Source organism: Phalacrocorax carbo, chromosome 3, assembly GCF_963921805.1.
Source record: "Phalacrocorax carbo chromosome 3, bPhaCar2.1, whole genome shotgun sequence".
NCBI classification, from domain to species: Eukaryota; Metazoa; Chordata; class Aves; order Suliformes; family Phalacrocoracidae; genus Phalacrocorax; species Phalacrocorax carbo.
The window spans coordinates 69,867,607-69,883,015 of NC_087515.1; the positions used below are offsets into that span (position 1 = coordinate 69,867,607).

At 40.0% G+C, this 15,409-nt stretch overlaps 1 protein-coding gene across 2 annotated transcripts in view; it reads left to right on the plus strand.

The window, feature by feature from the left end:
- The window catches only part of LOC104052150 (microtubule cross-linking factor 3), a 54,246-nt gene extending 39,514 nt beyond the window's left edge, over positions 1–14,732 (plus strand). The window contains exons 3-7 of one of the 2 annotated variants that reach the window (XM_009513327.2): positions 2,912–3,110; positions 5,061–5,393; positions 5,717–5,796; positions 7,673–9,044; positions 10,948–14,732. In XM_009513327.2, coding sequence (XP_009511622.2) covers positions 2,976–3,110; positions 5,061–5,393; positions 5,717–5,796; positions 7,673–9,044; positions 10,948–11,121 — 2,094 coding nt within the window. In that variant the 5' untranslated portion in view covers positions 2,912–2,975 and the 3' untranslated portion in view covers positions 11,122–14,732. The remainder of the gene's footprint in view (positions 1–2,911; positions 3,111–5,060; positions 5,394–5,716; positions 5,797–7,672; positions 9,045–10,947) is intronic. The other variant, XM_064447326.1, reaches the window with a different exon arrangement.
- The last annotated feature ends 677 nt before the right edge of the window (positions 14,733–15,409 follow it).

Sequence of the window (15,409 nt, forward strand, 5' to 3'; positions counted from 1 at the left end):
AATTCATCCGCTGTACAATAGCAGCAAAACTGTATAGTCATTCAGCTGCTAACATCAATAAACATGAGTTTTCTTCTCAGAATTTATGTCAAGAGGAAATTGGAGAAGCATAAGAAGCAATACAAGCTTTTTGTGGGTCTTAGAGCTACAAGTGACTATCTGTAACTTCTGTAACTAACCTCTTCCAAGACTTGATTTAATTTTGATGGGCTCCAATCTCTTTTTATCATCAGAGTCCCATATGAAACAACTTGGAAATTCTTAAGATGAATGCAAACATGGCAGTAGTAGTTCCCAGCACTAAGAAACCACCAGGGGCCTTTTCAATGCTATATACATGCTTGAAAGGAGTACATATTATTTATCTATTCTTATATGTGTAAAAAAAATTATACTATATAGTATTGACTTTCTACTAATATGCTGCTGATTGAAGCACGGTCATTATTGCTAACAGTGCACTAGCAAAATCACCATTTGTGCAAGCTGCAGACAGATTATGCCTGCCTGTCTTGTTCATGACTTTACAGTTTTTATACATATTTCTCTTTCTTTCTGACATGTATTTGAAGGATTCTAGTGGAGCACAGAGTTGACTTTTATTTCTCAGAGATGTCGTGAAAGGTTATAAAGGCATAAATGTCGCCAAAAAAAAACCAAACAACAAAACCAACCAGCAAATGACTGTATTAAAAATTGCAACTTTGAATCAGCAAAGTGAGAAATTATTGAAATGGTTTTAAAGTTCATTAGCAATAGATGTTTAGATTGCAACAGGTCTTAAACGCAGTGGGATTTTTGGTAACGTGTTTTTGGTTAACACGTACTGAAGTCTGGCACAAAGCTGAAACGCTGGCCTGGAGAGGTGCGCTCTCTTTAGCCTGGCTGCCTTCCCTAAGAAACCATGAGCAAACCAGCGCTTGGCTTCTTTCGTGGTAAGAATGCTGTGCTGTCTTTCAGCAGCTCTTAGTTTCAAGGAAGTTTTTGTGAAGCTGTCCTTTATGTTTTAAGGCAGGTGGAGGAAGGGTCTGAAATCTTTTTGTAGACAGTTGAGGGACAGATTGCCATTTCACAGCTCCAAGGCAGTTGTGAGTCAGAGTTTGAAAGAGTAAGCTCCAATACCACATTACATGGCGACATGATTACACCGTTGTGAAATGGGCTGACAGAGATATCTGAAGACTAGTCAGCTCGTTCTCTAAGACCTCCATCCAAAATTGCTTGGGGTAAACAGTTTTGCAGCCCCTGAGTTAGGATTGAGCCCATGATGGCTGTCAGTTGAGAGATCCTGTAGCAGGACTTCCTATGACTCAAAGACCTGAGTAATCTCTTGGGCTTCAGCTGAGCTCTTCTGCTTACTTGTTCATGAAAGAAGCTGACTCCAAGTTTGACACCAGCTTCCCAGTCAGCTGAAATAATGCAGACACTGGTAAGCAGTGATTACATGGTAACTACAGCTGAATCAACAAGACTTATCCAATAAAATACAGGATGGAGAAGAAATTTGCGTGAAGCTCAAGACTGAATTTTCACTATATTAAAGAAAATGTGGGCAATAAAATGGGCAGTTCCTGTCAGTTGACAAACACTGACCATCAGTCAGGGTACCAGGAAGGTAAACTGGGCTTACCCCTAGTTAACTCTCTGGTAATTCATTTGCCTGCCCATACACTTGGTTTCTGGCAGAAGACCAAAGCAATGCAGAGGCATTTTCTGAGTAGAACTAGCTTCCATGTCCACCTAAGTAAGACAACAGCTGGCTTCAAGAGCCAAAGTTAACAAATTCAAGTATTGGTGTGGGTACACCAGCCATTATACTACAGGAGCCATTGTAACTGGATGAATGAGTGACATTTCAGCCTTGCTGGCAAGGTAATTGTGCTGATGTAGTGGAGTTTCTACTGTAAAGCCTAAGGAAGCAAGAGGAATACCAGGCCCGTAAAATCTGCAACTGTTTTACTCCAAACTCAAGATGAGCAGATCCAAAATATTTCTCTTAAAATATACATATTTAGGGGTTCAATTAATAATTTTTTATTCACAGATACTAAGACAGTAAAGACTTCTGAAGGGAGGGAGGAACTCAAGCACAAATTAGTTAAATATTCTGAGCATGGTTTTGAACTAGATTTGAATTAGTGCTATTGGAGAAAAGTTGCTAGTTTTTCCTCAGCTGGTCCTGGAACGAACATTTATAGATTTAGATTTGTAAATCAAAACACATTAACTTTTTATAATGATCTATAGTCCTTCATACAGTACAATAATGCTTTCTACTGTATGTGTATGTTACCTGTTACTAGCTTTCCTGTCCTGTTTTCCTTCACGTATGCTAAAGCATTCGTATAGCCCTGAGAATTTTTAGTGTGCATCAAGTTTATGGTCTTCAATTGCCAAAAGAATGTTACAGTCTTCGTCATGCTACATGCATGTGTGAAAGAAGTGCACGAGCAAACATGATACCTTTACACTTGCAGTTGTCTTTTGAACAAACGTAAAAATAGCTTTCACCCTCAAGGGCAGACGTTGCAGGATCCCAAGTTCCTGAAGTGCCATTCAATACTACGCAGACTCGAATTTCTTTGAAAACAGGTTTATAGTGAAGAGTAATGGCAAAGATGTGAAGTGGCCATGGTACAGAGGCTGCTGTGGCAGACGTTCCTGAATTCTGTGATGCTGGATGCATGTCCCTCCTCCCCTCTCCACATTGGGCCCCTCTGCCCTTGGGTTTGTGTCCTATAACGCTTAGTTTGTCCATATTCCAGTCACACTCCAGATATATATCATGCAATCGTGTGATGCTGTCTCCTGCAAGTACATTTCAGTCAGTTATTTGGGTTTTTGCTTGGTTGTTTTTTCCCCTGAAAGCTAGAATAAAACACAAGTAAAACTTATTCTGATAAACTTCCAGGAAACATTCAGGGAAGAAAGGAAAAAAGCAGAGCTATCTTCTTGCTGTTACACAGACTGTAACCATGGACCTGCGTAAACAACTGGAGAATACTGAGAGGAACTGGAATAAAGAGAAGATGGAATTACTGGAGAGATTTGACAATGAAAGGAAAGAATGGGAATGTCAATGGAAGGTCATGCAGAAGAAAATAGAAGAGGTACTTTTAAACAAAACTCTGAATACTAACATTTTCACTTGGGATGAAGCAACTAGGAGCTACTTCAAATTTTTTTTCTGAGTTATATCCTATTTCTTATCTGTCAATGGAAGTTTCTAATAGCTGATGGTAGGATGCAAAGCCTGGGGTTAAGCAGTATTTGCAATTGCGCATTTAATAGTCATGAACACAAAGCAGGAGGTTAAATGACACTTTGTGTAGTTTGCTATTATATTGTTGGCTGCATATACTGCTGCCAGTTCTGCTGGGCATGAGCTGCCCTGCTCATATTTATACATGGTTTATGTAAGTACATGCTGAAGAACTGCATGGGATTTAGGAAAATTCATATTTAGTAAAAAAAGTATCTAGGTATCTGGCAAAATCTCTGGCAAAAAGGAATTAGATGGCACAGGTCTGCTGGGGTTAATGGTAATATTATAAAGAACGTCATACATGAAACGCTGCATGATGCAGAATCGTTCTGACTAGAACCTGCTCCATTTATGGATGGCTTTTAGTAGAGAAAACAGCTACAATAAATAGCATGAAAGTCCTGACACCACTTGTGTTTGCACGTACAAACACTCACTCCTCGCCATTTCTAATGCAACTCCTTCCAGAAATAGTTACGGTAATTATTTATTTTTTTTTTATCCCCAAATTGTCCCTGCAGCAGAACCCCCTGGCATTCTAATGCAGAAATTGAATCTGCCTTGGCAACATATAGAAGGAAGTTTTTTTCACCACTGAGCTTTCCACATTTTTCTTTCTAATATACACACGGAGTAGTTTTGCTTGCTCTCTGCCAACACTGTCCTGTGGCTGAGCAACACAGGAATGTATGGCAGAGATTTCTCACATGAAAGTATGAGAAAGAAAATGATCAGAGCCAAATGAATTGCAGCCATACACTGCCTGTTAAACCAGCCTGCAGCATAACTCCATAATGTCAGCTCTTTGATATTTTACCTGCAGTCCTTGCAGACTTTGGTGATATTATAGTCTTTGCCACATTTTGTCTTGTATGTTAGGACATTTCTGTGCAGTCTTACCTAATTTCACCACCAAAGCGAGAGTGCTTCAGAAGTTAGTAATGTGATCTCTGTGTGTAGTTGAATTTCAGTTTGTTACATATATGGGCTGTTTTGTAATGACGGTAATGTGTTGTGAAAAGGCATTCTGGCTATTAGTAGTCCTGACAATGGCAGCGAAGACCATGGTTTTTCCATGTTTTTTATTAGCATGTGGATTAGGAAAGCATGACAGAGACAGAAAAAGAGATAAAGAATGGAACGGGGCTGAGGGGAAGAGAATAAAGCAAATCACTGGGTACTGCAAGACCAGCCAAAACTGCAGATGATACCCCAAGGTTATTGGTATCCATTCTGCAGTACTGATTTATCACTCCAGTCATAGGAAAGAATTCCATTTGCCTGAGAACCAGAAGAGTCTGCTCTAGTGCAGATGGCGCTGTATGTGATAAGAATTCACTTCCCCTTCTTAAACTAATATACTTTAACAGGCTGTAACATAGCCAGAGCCCTCTCCCTCCTTCTCATTCCTTCACATTTCCCATCCATCAGATCAGGGCTGTGTCTACCACGTAGTGCGCTGATATTACTTGGAAGGTAACCATACAGCTTCTGGCTCAAGGCAGGGCCATAAACCTCATGAGACCTCTTCCAATCCCATCCTATGAGTGGGAGCCATACACTAAAACCATGGCAAAAAGTTTGTGAATGGTAACAGTCATTTCCTCATCCTGTGACAATAATGGTCTGTGAACTATCACACTCTGTGATTCAACACTTTCCTACTAACACATGTATAAAATCTACTTGGTGCTACTGAATGGAGCGTCATTCAAAACAGAAGATTAATATGTTATTTTACCATAAAGTTCATCACAGTACCATGATTTAATAGAAGGTTCTATTGTTTTGTCAGCTTTACCAGGAGGTGAAACTTAGAAGGGAGAGCAATATGAGTGTCCATGATAATAAGGCCATTCAGAGCAAGATGCTGCAGCTGTCCATGCATTCCCCTGCTTCGGAAGAGAGTGACACAGTGGAGCTGAACTATCAACACAATGTGGCAAATGAAAAAGGGAGTTTGCTCAGTAAAACAGGACACAAATGTAAAGAAACCAGAGCCAAGAGCAGAAACAATACTCTGTTAATGGACAATCTGGCCTTTGAGAACTGTGAGGAACCTGAAGACAGCCTCAGCATCAAAACTTCCAAGAAAAATGCCAAGAATTATATTGGTGATCTCAATGTAGTAAGTGAAGTATGAACATGTTTCAGTTACAAGGGTGAGGAAAATACTGAGGGCTTTGGCCTGCCAGGTTAACCTAAAGAATTGATCTCCCTGATTTTAGCTTTCCAGCAAGTCACTGTCTCTATTTGCTTCTCACTTTGCTATTGATGAGTGTCTTCTCACTGTTTATATGTATTAACAGCATGCTTTTTGCCTCCATTCATAATCTGGGGGCACTTTTGTATCTTTCCTTGTGCTACTTTCCTCTGCTGTGAGTTTCAAAATAATTCTGGAGATACCATTTTAAAGGCTTATATTAAAGGGCTGTTTTTATATTTATAAAGGCTCTTAAAGAACTTGCCAGAGTCAGTGAAGAATTATGCAGCTATCAAGAGGAAATTCGAAAGAAGTCCAACCACCGAAGGTAAAAACATATTTGGACTTTTTATATTAGAGGAAGAAAATGACTAATAAGACTCTGCTCCTGTTCACTTTGAAGGGGGGGTTGCTTTTGAATTTACTAGGAGTTGCGGAGTTCCTATCTTCCTAGTGTTTCAGTGCTCAGCATAAAACATTCAGATGAAATATACTGAAATATGATACAAAGGCACGTTTTCCTAGCAAAATGGAGTTTAGCTATATGATCTACAAAATGAAATTAGTATTTGTACAAGATGAAATTGTACTTGTTTCTAATGACTGTATAGAGGATTGAGAAAGTGAACAGATATTTCTGTCTGCCCTGGTCCCATTTCTGTGCAGTTCTATACAACACTGCATGGGTTTGTTAGGCTGGGAGGTTTCTTAGATTAAGCCCAGATCTAGCCTTAAGTGTGGGGCATGTGTCAGGGACTGGCAATCCAAGAGTGCAAAGAAGGCAAGAGAAGGAAGAACAACCATACATTTGTACTAATGGAAAGATGGTAAGCCAGACCCTGAAAAATATGGAAAATGGACATTCTGCCATCTGTTAAAAATTCAATGTTCATGGTCTCCTTTAGCAAGCTAAACACCAGTCTTCCTCTCGAGTTGTGCAGAAATTCTCAGCAGGTAAGGCTGAATCCATGGTGTGACAGGGTGCACACCTTGAAAGAGGTTGAGAAAGGCTATGTCTCAACTTGAGACCCCATGGAAGTCTGCATCATGGCAAGCTCTTCTCAGACGCTCCCAAAGAGCAGAGGGACTTCTTACACTCCCCCATGCAATTGGTTGACTGTCTGTCACTAATTTATTATTGTAGCTGCATTAGTGTTTGTATCTTTAAAGCAAATAGATTTAGAGCTGATGCATATTTTCTAAATCCTGGCGGAGAAGATCTCAAAAGATACATTTGTACTGTCATGTGTAATGTTAGGAAACCTACACAAGGGATGCACTGTGTCCTAAAGCTTTCTTTATTCAGTTCATAGTCAGGTAGACTCTCACTGGAGTCATTACAACTCACAAGATCCCACTGTCCTTACTGTGGGGTAGGAAAGAAAACAAGCAATCATCTACAAAAACTTAGGAAAAGAATTTTAGTGGTCTTGTGGTTTAACCCAGCAGGCAGCTAAACACCACACAACTGTTTGCTCACCCCCTACCCCAGTGCGATGGGGAAGAGAATTGGGGGAAAAAAAAGTAAAATACATGGGTTGAGATAAGGGTAGTTTAATGGGACAGAAAGGGAAGGGAAAATAATAATAATTATTATAATGATAAAAGAATATACAAAATTAAGTGATGCACAATGCAATTGCTCACCACTCGCTGACCAATGCCCAGCCTGTTCCTGAGCAGTGGTCCAGCCCTGGCCAACTCCCCCCAGCTTTATATACTGAGCATGACGTCATATGGTGTGGGATATCCCTTTGGTCAGTTTGGGTCAGCTGTCCCAGCTGTGCCCCCTCCCAGCTTGTTGTGCACCTGGCAGAGCATGGGGAGCCGAAAAAGTGCCTGACTAGTGTAAGCGCTGCTTAGCAACAACTAAAACATCAGTGTGTTATCAACATTATTCTCATACTAAATCCAAAACACAGCACTGTACCAGCTGCTATGAAGAAAATTAACTCTATCCCAGCCAAAACCAGGACAAGTGGCAAGAGAAAGGAATACAAGATTCCCTTTGTTAAGCTTTCTTTGCATTCTTCTTGTATGTTTCAAATATCCTGGGTGTATCAGCTTCAGCAAAACTGCTCCCAAATCTTTTTAAGCAGCCAGTGTTAAAACACCTGCTCATGAAGAGAATGAATCTGTGCTGAGGTCCCCTGGGGGAATACCCCTGTTGCTCATCCCTGAAACATCTCCCTTTTTATTTCCAGAATGAAGTCACTTCCTTTCTTGGGGGAATTTGAGGAAACTCAAAAACCAGTTATTCTGCCTGAGATGAACAATGTGTCCAGCAATGAATCACAGGCTTCAGTTGCTTTTGAAACAGAGGAACATAATAACAGGAAGAATCTGATGAGCTCCACCAAGGCTTTGAAGGACATGGCTTATGGTGGTCTTACTGGTGACAGAGAAGCAGACTTCAGACCTTGGCAAAAGAAAGAAGCTCCACCAGTTCCTCCACGTAGCACTTCTCGGCACCTAACAAACTCACTTTCTGCAGTTGTACAGCTTTCTGAAGCACCAATAAGAGATCTAGGCATCAAAAGCAATTACAAGGCTCAGGACTGTAGGAGTGGAAGGAAACTGATGAATCCTTTACCTATAAACCAGAATGAAACTACAGCAGCCTGTGCAAATGAAGGGCAGGCTGTGAAAGGTCCTGTGATGGTAACTGCTGCAATACCTGTATCCAAAAATGAGTGCAATGTACCAAGTTTCTGCCACAACACGTGGGCATATGATGTGGGCAAACTTGGAAAAGACAATAAAAGTGAACCTTCCCCACTGTCAGCCCAAAAGAGTTGTTCAGATGGAAATATGGCCCAAAGCAACATGATGCACCAGAAACAAAATCCCAAGTCTCACAGCAGCCCTTATTACAGTAATGACTTTTATGCCCCTGCTACCCTGCACAGCGATCTTTTGGAAGACTCTAGATATGCTTTGGGAAAGACCCAAAGAAATGAAACTTTAGCAGCAAAGATTGATGAATTTAACCGGACTGTATTTCACACAGATAAACGTAACAATGCTTTGCAAGAAAACCAGGTGCCTCGAACAGCATCAGAAGATCACGAACCCTGCGGCCCACTGTGTGACTCTGCTATGAGCAGGACAGAAACTGTAAATACATCTTGTGTTTCAAATCCCAAATTCTCTGCAGCAAAAGAGCAAGAAAATAGCAACCCCAGCAAAGCTGTCAAAATGGCAGGTCAACAAAAGCCAATAAATGGACTTCCAAATACTAGTGGTTATAGGCACATGCTTCACGAGCATGACTGGAGACCAAGTAATTTATCCGGTCGCCCGCGTTCAGCTGACTCAAGGTCGAACTATGGTGTTGTTGAAAAGCTTTTGAAAAACTATGAAAAATCAACAGTGACTTCTCCATGTAATGCAAAATGCTGCAAAGATAAGCGGACACGGGCAAACTCTGAATTCACCAATGGGGGTTGTGAGACATTTAGTCAGTATTTAGAAATGCTCCAGATTGAGCAAGGAAAGCAAGAATTTCCGAGGAATTCAGCCAGGCATATTGGGCAGCAACTCAAGCAAGGAAAAGAGAGACAGAAGTTACCAGAGGTAAGGTTCTTAAGAATGGCGAGAATAGAGTAATTCAGTTTCATACCAAGCTTCAGAATCTAAAATGAGGCAGGCTAATGTGAGATTGTAAGTAATTATGTAAAAATAGATACTTTAGGCCAGGATCTGGATTAATCAGCAGTATTTCCGCTGAAGTTAATAGAGGCGTGGGAGGGCAGAAGTGTGTAAGTAAGAATGACCAGTGAAGACGTGCCAGATTCTGATCTCTGCTGCTGCTGTGTAAAGCTAGATTTTAACTGCAGTGCAGTTATGCAGGGGTTGAACTTGTGAGAACTGCAATCAGGTTTTAACTCCCTCCCTTCTTCCTTTAGCTGAGGAGTTATTTCATAAGCCTTCTCAAAAGGTTTAAGCACCCTTGGCCATGTCAAAATCCTAGCAGGCTTAGATAGAATTCTTCAGCATCCAGGGTGCTGCTTGGTTCAGGATTTCCTTAGAACTGTCTATGAAAAGGGGTATTGTAGCTCCATAAAGTTTCCAGTAATAAAGTGACCTCCTCTTACTCATGTCTCAGTTCCAGGCTTCTCCTATATATTCAAGCATAGGCTCACAGAAACAGAAGAGTATGGCATGACTAATTAATTTAGATTTGGCTGAATTTTATTTGCAGAAGTTCAGAAATATGGCCTTTCCCAACATTCTTTCTTAATGAAAAGAGAAACAGATGGTTTTGAAAATACACTATAAGTTGCAGTTCTGTAAAAGGCCATAAAGAAAAAAAATTATTTTTCCTGAAGAATTCCTTGGCCAACAAACACAAAGAGATATGCCCCATAGCATCTTAGAAAAGAGAATGCAAATGTGTTTGGAGCTGAGAAACTTAAATGGGTTCAGACTGTCAGGTGGTATGCTTTAAACTGCCACAAATTCACAGACTTCAGTGGAGCTATGTGGATTTAAACAGCTGAGAATCCAATCATGCAGATTTTCTTCTGCATGTCTTTCTGACAGCCTTGCAGTGATGCAACATCTTGCTTAGCAGACACATCTTTACTACAGCACAGAAAGAAAAAAACATGAAGCTTCTGATTTCTTTTTCATCTGATGAACTTCTGATAGGAAAACAAATTTTCATCAATGAATATGTAGGGAAGAAAGAATTACTAGATAATGACTGAGTTTACGTTGATGTAAGCCTAGAATAACTTTACTAAGCCAACTGAATTTTTTTTCTCTATAGGCTCGTACTTTATGTTGTCATTTCTATCTCTACAAACTAAGTGTAGAATAGTGCCTGATTAGGGAGTACCATTTTAGGTCCAGCAGCATTCATGTCACAAAGATGTAAAGAACTACATGTGGCATGAAGCACTTGTTTTATTTTCATTATTTCCAACTTACATCACTGTAGCTACGATCAAAATCTGTCAGTTTTCCTGGGTATATAAGGCTCTGCATGTAGACATGACACTGCATTAATACATAACCATTCTGAATTAGTTACCAAGTGTAAACAGCTTCACGTTGCACTAATGGAAAGAGTTCTTAGCAAGATGTGACTGCTGAAATAGGATCTATCAAAAATACCTGAAAAGTATGTAGACCGTACTCCAGTTCTACATTTCAAACAGTATACAGCGTTCATCAACAAAAAAAACTTCCAAAAATTAAAAGAAATGGCAAGTGAATGTGAGTTTTGGCTTGCATTAACATTTTATATCTTTCCTTATGTCTGACACTTGTCTCCATATATTTTAAACCACAACCGATATGAGAATCCCTATACACAGAAATAGCTGTTCTTTTGCATTCTGCGCGTTACTGTGCATCTTTTAATAGCTTCAGGCCACCTGTTCTGAGGTCACCCCAAATGTCTTCCTACATTCCTGCTGCATTCCACAAAAGCCATAACTTGTTAAAGCAAGGAATTGCCTTTGTCTTCTAGATATCTGTGCCAGCTAAATGTTCAAGTGGGAAGGGTTTCTCCCGGCCTGCTCGGCCAGCAAATCGACGCTTACCTTCCAGATGGGCATCCAGATCACCGTCAGCACCGCCAGCTGTGAGAAGAACGGCATACAACTGCTCTGTCTCTTTTCGGTCAGAGACCTCGGTAGTCTGAACCTAGAGCTGGGTTGAATGGTGTTGTGAAAGCTCTACGCCTCATTATAGCCGTGTTCGGTATGTGTTATAGCAACCAGTTCTACACTGTTGTATCTTGTCCAAAAGCGACCCCCACCACATGCCGGACAAAGCGTTTTGAATCTTAGGTCATCATCACCATGGTCTTCAGTGTTTTTATTGAGATGAAATAACTAGACCCCTGGTTTTCTCTGTTTTTTTGGTAATAGCTCACAAGGAATTTCTTTTGGATGGCATCTTCCTTAATTTGCCAATCAATTTTGTTTTGAAACAATGTATAGTGCTGTATATTCTGACTCTTCTGCAAACAGCAGAACGTAAAGCTGTATGCATGATCATGTGTTCGTAGTGCATGTGTTGGACTAGGAAGTATACAGGTCTGTATTTAGAAGAGACAAACTGTGCTAGTGTTGACATTGAAATTACAACCTATATGCCTACATATATATATACACTTTGTGTTTATTTTAAAAAGTTTGAAATATACAGTCCTGATGACATTTATATTTTGTATATCTTTTACATAGGTTCACAGGTGTAGTATTTAATGTACAAAAACTAAATATGCATTTTTGTGACTGATTGCAGCGATAATGCCTTGCACAATATGTATCTGAAGCAGACTAGCTCGACTGATTCATCAGTCATGCTTCACAGCATCCTCGTTCGGTTTCCTAACCCATATGATGCTAGGTCAAAATACCCAAACATATTTTTTCTGAATTAAAATATTATATGATTTGTAATACACTAGCCTTTTTCAGCACCAGAGACATTCCTGAAATGTTCCGGTCCCTTTAAAAAGCTTAAATGTGCCATTATATATATAGCATACTGTAAACACTTTGGTAGTTTCAACTAGTGTAACATACAATTTATGAAGGGAAGAAAAGGGTTGTATATGCTCAATTCTGTAAAACTTATTTTTCCTTCTAGCATTATACTTTGAGGTTTGGCAAAGTCAGATAACAATGGACTTGTTTACTTTCACTCGAGGCAGGAGAACAAGGACCGTTGTTCCCAGTGCTGCAGCCACACTCCTTTTTTACTCTTCTCCTAGACTAGAGTGCCTGAGCCACTTGCTAATTTACTGCTCCCAGACTGACTCGTGGCAGTCAGTTACGAAGTTTACTTGCACTCTGGCAACAAGCTGCATCTAGTACGGAAACATTGCATTGAGGTATGATCACAATGGTGCCCGAAATCCTAGACACATGGCGTTGGAAGTATGTTTTTGCCATCACTTGACTCGGTATTATGGGCTATCTGAACGACATGCACAGAGCCTGGCTTGTTCCTTCCCACAGCGTGAAAGAAATATGGATGCTACCCAGACTCTTGCTGAACTTTCAGAAAGACAGTGTCCTTCATCCTGGAATTTTTGCACCCTTCTCTGGGCTGTTGCTGGATGCATAGTGTGGTAATGATGATACATGTTACCTTTAAACAGCATGTCTAGGTTAAAAGGAGTAAAAAGGCACTTCTTCAACATCAGCCTGATCTTGTCTTGCAACTTTTCTTCTTCTGGAGAAACATAGTGTGTTCAAAGGAATTTCAAATATCGTCCCAGGATCTATTAATGTGCACATCTTCTTATGTGAATGTAAAAAGGATTTCAGAGAGAGTGTAGGCTTTTGTCCTAGTGAATTGTATATGTGGCAATATAGGGAATATTAATTGTGCTTAATTTGGTAGTGATCTCTTGTCCTACTCCGGTCACGTTGAGAATACACGCCTTTTTCCTTCCTTTTAGGCCTTATTCTTCTTTCCTCTGCACAACTTCGGTTTTGCAGAGAGAGAAGACAGGAGGCCATGTGTTCTGAGCAATACAGCCTGTATGGTAGTACCAGTAACTGTTCAGGCATGCCGGTGTTGGAGCGAGCAGGCATTAGAGCCATAAATACCACTTTATCATGCCACTGTGGCTGCCTGCACGGCAAAACCATGCTCAGAGTAATTTGCCCAGTTTACACTTCAGGTCCTTTCTAGATGTGAGTGGTAGGAAAATCCCACAATATATGAAGGCTTCAAACAGATCAACAATTCATCAAAATTTACTCAGACATCATTGCAAAGTTATTACTGGAAAAGATACAAGGACAGAAAATCTTGAAGAAAATTTATACAGTTTGGACAGAGGCAAAAATCTGTGTGCTTGAGTGAAAATCAAGAGTATTATAAATTTGCTTATTTGCCCTAATTTAGAGATTGCACTCCATTAACTTCCTTAGAACTAGAAAAATTAGAGATGATTCACAGTGAATTTGGAACATGGCTTAAGATTCTAGCTAACTGTGGAAATTAGCAAACCAAAATGCCTTGCAAATTGACCTTTTAAATGCCTAAGTAGCTGAGCAGCTTTAAATGCCTAAGGCTGAGGAAAGAATAATATGAGAGAATTGTAAAAAAAAAAAGGTTCTTAATTTCAGTCAGTGCTGACTGCAATAAAACTTCTTTAAATAACCTTCATAGTAAAGTTCAGCAGTTTTGTTCTGAAAAATGGTGGTGTGCTTTTGTTTGAAGTATGTAACTATGAAAGCCTTTCCCCTGATTAGTCAGTGAAGGTGTTTCTTTAGTTCCCTTCAGTTTCTTTGATCGCCTTTGACATATATCACATTGTTGAATAACAGAGAAAGGATCAAATATCTACCACATTCCCTGATGTATGTAAGTTTAATGAACAGAAGGTTTTTGAAATAAACTAATAGGTCAAGGACAAGTCCATTTTGTCAAGATTTTCTGTGTCCAATTACACACGTTGGTTCTGATGCCCAAAAGTATCAAAACCAGTGATTTTGGCCTGCAGGTGGCTAGCTGGACATACCAATTTTAGAAAATTGCCACTGACACTGTTTAAATATTCTCTTCAACTGCACCCATAACAGGGCCAGTGCACTGTGGTGAATTTTTTAGTTCCCAAAACTGTGATTACTGAACCACAGTAATGGCTTTATTACACTTATTTGCTATAGGGGGAAGTGCTCTGTTGGACCTTCAGGTTCCCCCATGTTATCTGTGACATGGAAATATAGTTACCTTGGAAGCTCTGAAGCAAGACACACACACTCATGCAAGAACTACAAATGATCTAAGTATAACTCGACGTTTCTATTAATCCTAGTGTCACCTATGGAAGTGGTGAGTTTTGTAAGCCTGTTTTTAAAATAGGTTTTCAATATTATTCCTCCATATGCTGTCTAAAGTCATAATGCCCATATAGGTTCTTACTTGTGCTCTGAACGAGTCTAAGACTCTTTTTATTGCATGTTTATGGGCTTTAGTACTGAAATAAATGCAAAACTCCCTGCACACACAGAGTCAGCTGCCCATTGAAATGGGGATGTCACTAAGAATCAGCTGGCTGGTACTTAGTTGACAGAAAGCGTCATTCTCCCTCACACTGGGAAATTGAGCCATAGTCTTTCCCTGAGACCCTGTTAGGGAGGAGTGTGGCAGGGTAGAAACTCATGAAGAGTCAGTTAGACCTTATTCACATATGCAGTGTAGCAGGCCACCTGAAGGCTAGAAAAGTGGCCTGACTCAGAGCCTCTGCTAGAGGCAGAAGTAGAGGAAAAAAAAATCCCTTAAAACCTCTCGATATCACTCCTCAAACTCAGAGTACATTTCCACTAAATGTTTCGTCTTTCCAATGTTAGTGATAGACTTCTTATGTGTCTTCAAAATGTTGCTGAAGGAATGAACTTTGCTTGTTCTCCAGCAACAACACAATTATCTTTCAGTGTTACACATACTGTAAGGGAGTTAGCTGTTACATATAGCGAAGAATTGGCAATCACTGTAATATAATTTTCCAGAGCATTCCAATTTATTTCTGCAGTTGTCTATTTAAAAACTTGTTTCTGTAAATAAGGATTTTGTATCAAAGTGGCTTCAATGGCATTTTAGCAAAGATCTACAGCAACCCAGCAGGCAGGCCATTCCCCTTAGAGTTTTGTTGTTTCTGGACCAGGCCTAAATTTCCTAGCATGCAAGGACTTATGCAATTCTCACAATGCTGCTATGCAAAGAATTTCTTTGGCTTTGAGATCTGTAATATGCAACTCTAGCCATTATACTGCTGATATTCTCTATTGGACTAATCTGTAATGGTGTCTTTGGTTGTGTACATGCTCTTTAAACTGGAAGGCAGAATGCATTTGCTCTCAATGCACTGAATCAAAGCCCCTTGTTGCCTCTGGCCTTTCCACCCCTCCTCCATTCCCAGTGGATGTATATTTTTATGTGGTTTATTGCCATTGGTCTATATG